The sequence below is a fragment of the Fulmarus glacialis genome, unplaced genomic scaffold (assembly GCF_000690835.1).
Source record: "Fulmarus glacialis isolate BGI_N327 unplaced genomic scaffold, ASM69083v1 scaffold7235, whole genome shotgun sequence".
NCBI lineage: Eukaryota > Metazoa > Chordata > Aves > Procellariiformes > Procellariidae > Fulmarus > Fulmarus glacialis.
In genome coordinates, this window is record NW_009212275.1 from 7,183 (window position 1) to 14,560 (window position 7,378).

General features: G+C 45.5%; 1 protein-coding gene across 1 annotated transcript in view; it reads left to right on the forward strand.

Annotated features, from left to right (window-relative positions):
* The window catches only part of LOC104076814 (serine/threonine-protein kinase SIK2), a 12,348-nt gene extending 7,076 nt beyond the window's left edge, over positions 1 to 5,272 (forward strand). Inside the window, exons 10-14 of the mRNA XM_009577818.1 lie at positions 475 to 597; positions 853 to 1,078; positions 1,773 to 2,048; positions 2,603 to 2,834; positions 3,611 to 5,272. Of these exons, the coding sequence (XP_009576113.1) occupies positions 475 to 597; positions 853 to 1,078; positions 1,773 to 2,048; positions 2,603 to 2,834; positions 3,611 to 4,031 (1,278 nt within the window). The 3' untranslated portion in view covers positions 4,032 to 5,272. The remainder of the gene's footprint in view (positions 1 to 474; positions 598 to 852; positions 1,079 to 1,772; positions 2,049 to 2,602; positions 2,835 to 3,610) is intronic.
* Positions 5,273 to 7,378: the final 2,106 nt, after the last annotated feature.

The window sequence follows — 7,378 nt, forward strand, 5'->3', positions numbered from 1 at the left end:
ACTAATGGCCTGTTTCCTAAGAAGTGACTGTGGGTCATGGTCCAAAGAATAGGCTGTCTCCGGTGCAGGTCAATAATGAGCCAGAAGATTAGGCTTCTCATGGAAATTTGGCCTCTTAGGCATGGATCAGTTACACTTCTTTGTTACATACCCTGTAGGATCCTTAGAAGTACTCCATGAGTCAGCTTGTATGTTTTTCTGACATTCTTTTTCTTTTCCTCACCCCCACCCCCTTTAAAGTGTGCTCTGGATGCTTTTTCAAATTGTACTTGCAGTTAAATTGCTTAACTTAGGAGAAGGAGTTTTGTGTTTGTGTTGGCATTGAAAGAATAGCTTTGTTAATTTTCATAGAAAGTACGTGGAGAAAGCTTGCACGGAAGGTGGCTCTGAAATTCCTTGAGCCTCCAGTATCTGAAAAGTCATGTGGAACTGCGGTGTATGTGAAGGCTTCTGTGCATCGCTCTCTCTCTCCAGATGCCTCAGGACAGTCTCACCAGTGAAACCCTGCGATCATCTCTGCTTTACCAGCAACCTCAGAGCCTGATTCAGCCATCCTTGCAGGCAGAAATGGACTGTGACATGAGCAATCCATTACAGGTTGGTGTTCTCAGCTAAACTGTGTGTTACTTTTCTTGGTTTTTTTTTCATTGTTCTGCCAATCCAAAACAACAGGGGTTGTGACTCTCTTGTTCTCTCCCTCCGATCTTTTCTTTGGCATTTGGGCATGGTGTTGTAGTAGCCTCTCAAAGAGTATGCCTATTGAAGACATGCCACAGAGCCATGAAGGGTATTAAAAGGTAGTGCAGAAAAAAGTGAAACATCCTTCAGTCTGTGATCTGACATGTTTTGCAGCCTGTGTTCTTTCCTGTGGATCCCAACTTCAACGGGCTCTTCCGGAACCGCTCCATCTCCCCCAACAGCCTGCTGGAGACCACCATTAATGAAGAAGTAAGGCAAGAGAAGGAGCTGGAAGACGAAATTAAAGCGTATGACCACCCCATCCGCATCCCTAGCAACACCAGCAGGAGGCACACACTGGCCGAAGTGACCACTCATTTCTATCAGCATGCCCCTCCATGTAAGTAAGTCTGGGAGAGAGGAAGGGTGTCCGTAGTTAGAGGAAAAGGACGGAGAAGGAGTGCCATAGCGGACAAATGCCTGGGAAGTATGTGCTGATTTTACCTTGACTGGGATAGGAAAGCCCAGAAAAGAGGTCTGTACCCTGCCCTCCACGGTTCTGTCTTCTCATAAATAAGCATGGCCCTTAAGGAAGAGACATTGTGTTTCATCTAGATCACTTTAGAAGGGAGCATTCTCACAAGCAGGACATAACCCTTCTCTGCTTGCTTCTGCTGTTGTACCGGGGGAGGTGGGGGTGCCTGAATTTTAAAAAAAAAAGGTCATCACTAACTGTATTTAGTACACATCCATACCCTGTGAACTAAACAAACAAGCCCTGTTCACAAAACAATAATCCCGTGTCAGAGCTGTTGTGCTAAAGAAATGCTGTAGGCCTGATCCAGCATACCCTGGTGGTGCTGGAGTTGCTGGCAGAGCCCTGTCGGCTGGACGGAAGCCCAAACTTAGGTTATTCATTGATGACCTCTTGCTGGAGTCAAGCCCTGCGACAACACGAGTTGCTGGACACCTCTGCGGCTCGCAGCTGCTTATTAGTGCCGGTGTAGGTGGGCAGAAGGCTCTGATGTCATGTTTGTTCCTTCCTGTACTCATCTTGGGAATGCTCTTTCTCTCTCCTTCCTTCCCCTCCGTAGGTATAGTCATTTCCTCTTCTGCAAGCCCCACAGAGGGAACTAGTTCAGACAGCTGCCTTACTTCATCTTCAAATGACAGCTCAGTGGCCCTGAGCAGCTGTTTGGCAGGCCAAGTAATGACGGGGAGCCCAGCCACAGCTAGGATGACGTCGCCCTTCCTAGCTTCCCAGTCTGACGCTCCGGTGTTACAAGCCCAGGGCTGCATGGGAGGTGCTTCTCTCCTGCCTGTCAGCTTCCAAGAAGGAAGGCGAGCATCTGATACCTCATTAACTCAAGGTAATGTCTTCCTTGCTTTATTGCTGGGGAATTGCACCCTTCCAACTGCCACTAGAAAAGGGTAGCATGCAGGGATACTTGCTTGCCCGTGTTAGTGTTACACTGAAGCCAGCCACCTGGATATTCTGCCTCTCATATTCATGGTCCCTGAGGGAGGGTCGGATGCCCTGAGGAAGGTGCCTAGATGAGAGGTTCTCAGATACTGATTCAGCGCGCCCGTGAAGATGTTTCTGCTGCCGTGAGTGGGATGGCAGGCTCCGCCTTCCTCCTAAAATACAGAGTGCACAACATCATGATTTCTGTCAGGTTTCTCCTTTGCTATGCATGTGTCCATCTGCGCAAGGGTGCAGCTGTCCCAAACCCCTGTTCCATTACGTAAATTTTGCTCAGACCATCAAGCAGAGGGGTGAACACGAACTGAAGTGTCACGGTCTCTTCTAGCACAATTCTCATGCAAATGAAGGCAGCTGCCCAGAAAGGCTGATCTGTAAAGTAGACTCCTAGGCAAATGCTAAGGAGGATTAAAGTGCATTTCTTTTCCTCATGTCCCACAGGCTTGAAGGCTTTTAGGCAGCAGCTACGGAAGAACGCTCGAGCCAAGGGGTTTCTCGGCTTGAATAAAATCAAAGGCTTTGCTCGGCAGGTGTGTCAGTCCTCCTCATCTCGAGCAGCAAGGAGTGCCATGAGCCCTTTCCAACACACCCAGCCGAACACCTGCATGTACAGCAGCAGCGGGAGCGGCAGAGAGGGAAGAAGCCTCCTGGAGGAGGTGCTACAGCAGCAGAGGTGAGAAGGTGGCCAGGAGGAGTTTTGCTGTTTTCATTGGGGTTACTTCGGTTAGGGGCAAGCAAGGAGGAGTAAACACAGCAAAAGAGGTTGGGGAGTTTAGTCACTGGGGATTCCTATCCTCCATCTTTGCTATGTGGCAGCAGATAAACTGCTTGGCTTCCTTTGTGGCTTCCTGCACTGGCATACGTAACACAGGATGTGCAGTTCCACTCAAAAATCTCGACGTCCAAATATTTGGAGGTTGCTGAATTGAGAAGCAGTTTGGTGCTGTGGGGGAAAACATAACTTCTCCCCATTGCAAGCTGTGTTTTTCTTTGTTAGTTTTGGGAATGATTTCTTTCCTCCTCTGCCTCCTCCTGTAATTTTCCCATGGCAAGGAAGTGAGACCTCGTAATTTGGAAAAGTTACAGCCCACAAAGGAGGCACAGTTCCAGTGGCCTCAAATGTCATGTGTGATGGCACCTCTTCATTCCCATAGAAGCAAGATGGAAAATTGAGTTTCCGGTTTATCTGCACACGTTGTCTCTAGAACATCTATTATTAGCAGGCCAAATGGTGACTAGATAACTTTCTAGTGGTAGTTGCCCTCTCCAACATGAGGAAAAGCCGAGTGAAAACACGTTGACCTGGCGTGGTCGGCTTGCTTTAATTGTACTGGCTGGGTAAGGAGAGGTTTGATAGAGAGAAGGAAACAAAGGGGAAGTTGTGGTCAGGGATGGGGGCAGGAAAGGAGGAATGCAAGTTAACCTCTTCCATCCTTGGATTTTGTTCAGAATGCTCCAGCTGCAGCATCACCAGCTACTCCAGACAGCTTGTCCCCAGACTTCTCAGACATTTGCAACAAATGGCGTCCCCTCTTCTGACAGCGTAGGTACCTGCAAAGCAACCAATTCTCTTCTGTTGTCAGAGATACAAAGAGAGAACTCGTTTGAGCTGGCCTTTGCTGGCAACAGCCAACTGCTCCAACCTCACTTCTTTGGTGTCAGTGTGTCACCAGTGTCCTCAGCAGCTCACCTTCTAGACACGCACCTGTACATCAGCAGCAACGTCTCTCCAGTCGGCACCACCTTCTCTCAGCAACAGAGTTTCTCTGCACAGTCTCCAAGCTATGACGGTGTCACTCTGCAGCATGGGGACTGTGAGATGGAGGACCTGACTTCCAACCAGCTAGGGAAGTTTGTCCTAGTCAAATGAGAGCCCCGGCTGCTATAGCTCACGCTGCTCTTGTTGCGAAGAACTTTCACCACTGTTCCATGGCGTATGTGGGTCCATGGCTGGCTGGTGTCGTGTGGACGAGTGACTCTCAGAAGCAATAAATTTTGAAGTATGTGAAGAGGCTGTCTGGCTCAGAAAGCTAGCAACTTTATAGAACTGAACAAGCAATATGTATGTCTTTTTGCTTCTACTATTCTTGCACTGAACAAATATGAATAGAAACTGAATTTTTTAAAGAAAAAATAATGATGGGGAAGATGGGTGGGGCATTTGTGGGGACAGGGAGGGATGTGGCTGGGGAAGAACTCTTCGGTACTGTACTCAAGTCAGACCAATACAGCTCTGCTGTTATGCAAGATTAGCAACTGTCAGTAGTGGTGACACAGCAGGGAGAGGCTTTTCAAAGAAGGGACCAGAGCCTCCCTTTTTCACAATATTCATTTATGGGTTTGTGAAGATGATTACCTCTTTTAAAGAAAATAAACAGAAAACCAGTGGCATGCAGCATTATGCATTCATAGCAGACAAAAATGAAGCATTGCCATTTGTTGTTGGCTTTTTTATCTCCTGTTAACACTCGTTTTATTTAAAGGAACCAACATCCCCATTCCACACCTCCCAGATATGTATACTTAAAATGAAAACTGTGAACTTCTTGCTTGATACATCAGCTGGAAAAGCTTAAAAAAACCCCTTCTAATTAGTACAGAAGCAAGTAATCTATTGAAAATGTATCCCTTGATGTCAGGATCCAAATTGCATAATGTCTGGTCTTTTGCAGGGATGTTTGTTGGGGGGTGGTGTGTGTGTGTATACACATATGTGCACACATGCATATATTTTGTTGGTCTGAATAATCTTTAGGAATCTCTTTATAAATGCTAAGGTTTTTCATATTCTTGCAGAGGCACTGAGGAGGGAAGCATTAGTACCGGTGGGGCGATGGGAAGGGTTTTCTTTTTAAAAAGCCCTCCTGGAGGTTGCCTACAAAGTTGCCTGAGGGGTATTTCTTAGTGCTGCACATTGTTATTTCCGCTGCTAATTATGTTTTTATGCATTTCATTATCAGGGTCCAAACAGAACTGACTCTTGGGGAAATGTGCAATATTGAGGTTATAATTATATACTGACAAAGACAAAAGGAATAGGCTAGAACAGAATTCTACTCTAACGGAGTACAGCTATTTCTGAACAAAACTGTATTAAAAGTGAGTAAAACAGCACAACCTTTGGGTGTTTGCTTTTGGCTGGTTCGTTTTTGGCATATTAGCAAAATGAGGTTTTGGATTAGATAGGTGTTTTTTCGTATGGTTTTTAATGCTGTATATGTATATAAATAGGAAGCAGAAAACTATATAACACTAGTTATTTTTATATTTTGTAATATGCTTATATTGTGTTTCTGGTATAAACCCCACTCCCCTCCCAAGGCAGAGCATGACTTCTCTTGGTATCAGCAGAAGTTATGCTTAGGTATAAAGGGGAGAACAGACTGTGTTCCCACAGGCATGAGTAGGGTAGGGTGCGCAAACTTTGGAAGCAGGTGAGAAAACAGTGAGCCAGCTTGGCTGGAAGCTGCCATCCAAATGTCAGAAAATAGCTGCATTCTGTCTAAATGCTTAAAGGACCCATCTCCCTGGTGTGACACAGGGTGCCTTCAAGTTACCTTGGCTTCATGAGACCTGCAGTATTACGCATTTGCAAATAATACAGATACCTGTTTTTTTGTTTGTTTTGTTTTGTTTAAAAAAAGAAAAAAGCCAAAGATTGACCAGGTTAATTGGTGGGAGTAGGAAGAGTTGAAGATGTCGTGTGGCTCGCTCTGTCTGTGGCTCTCCATAAACAACCTCTTTATCTGTGTGTTGTATCTGTGTGTCTATATTGGTGCATTTCCAGCTTGCCACTGCTGCTACGTGGTCTGGAAGCTTCAAAGTGAGAGAAAATTGCTTGAGTTGGATTTCTGTTAATGAGTGGTGCCTTGCAGCAGGGAAAACACCAAAGTCTCATGCTCATTTGTAGTGGTTTAAAAAAAAAAAACACCAACAAAAAAACAAAAAACAAAACCAAAAAAAACCAACCCAAAAAACAGATTGCGTGGAGATGGCCGGAGAGGAGGGCAAGAAGAAGCCAGCTCATCACAAAGCAGCAACTTTGCCTTCAGTTTTGTAAGGAGTAGCACACATACTGAAAACGCAGAATTTCCTCTTCAATATTTGTTTTGTTTAATGCCATGGATCAAAAGGCCACAGATTCTTTTGTTTCCTGTCCTGAGCAATGACAAGCACTTTACTTTCATAGTGTGGGTTTTTTTTTTTTTTCCAATTGCTGTAGAACCTCTTTGGAATTATTGCTGGAGCAGAAAGAGGTCGTTTTAAAAGTTTGGGGTTTTTTGTAGATATCTTGACAGTGCTGTTCTGCAGACTGCAATGCAACAGGGTATTTAAAGACACTACGTGATCGGTTTAATTGAGATGTATAGTTTATTTTTTATCATGACTGAACAATCATTTTATTTCTTATGTTAAAATGAGGCGTGTACACCAAAATGATTAGTCGATGTGTTTTATTTAATATTTAAATAAAAAATGTTTTAAAATTGTTGTCCTGCATGTGATTCTGTGGAGTATTTTCACCTGATATATATATACGACTTGCATAGTTAAGACTCATTTTAAAGCCTAAGTCCATAGGACATTACTGACACTTTCCATTACATAGTAAACGAAGAGGAATGGCGGGCTCACAAATCTGATAATGGGATATTCAGCCTTTCGCTGGTAGGCAATCTGTCTGAATCTAACCCAAGTCTGTAGTAATCGGGTTATAAAATCTGACAGTAAGAGAGGTCTTCAGAGCGAAATTGGTCAAGCGTGGTTTAGTCGTTACCAGATGAGCAGCACTCCATCCGTGTCACCTTGGTCTGAAAGAGGCCCCAGCCAGACTAAGGCAGTGACGGAAATGCAGCAAAGGGGCAGAGAGAGGGAGGGAGAGACTCCAGGGGTGATGGCTCTTCTCCTTTCAGATATAATTTGAGAATTAAAAAAATACTGGAGAGGTACAGGCTTAGTTAGGCTGGGAATGTGTGTTCAGCGCTGGCTGCCCTGCGCTGCGGAGACGCCCTGGCTAGCTTTAAACGAGCGGAGGCTTCTGCTGCGACCACGCGCTGCGGCGCTGCCCTCACTGCAGGTGGGGATGCACTTCAGCTCTAGCAAGAGCAGTTGTGAGAGCACCCAACGCGGCTGCCTGCAAACTGCGACAATGGCACCGAAGCTGGTGGAGATGTTACTTACTGAGCGTGGGCTCGGGAGGGAATGGCCAAAAGGAGG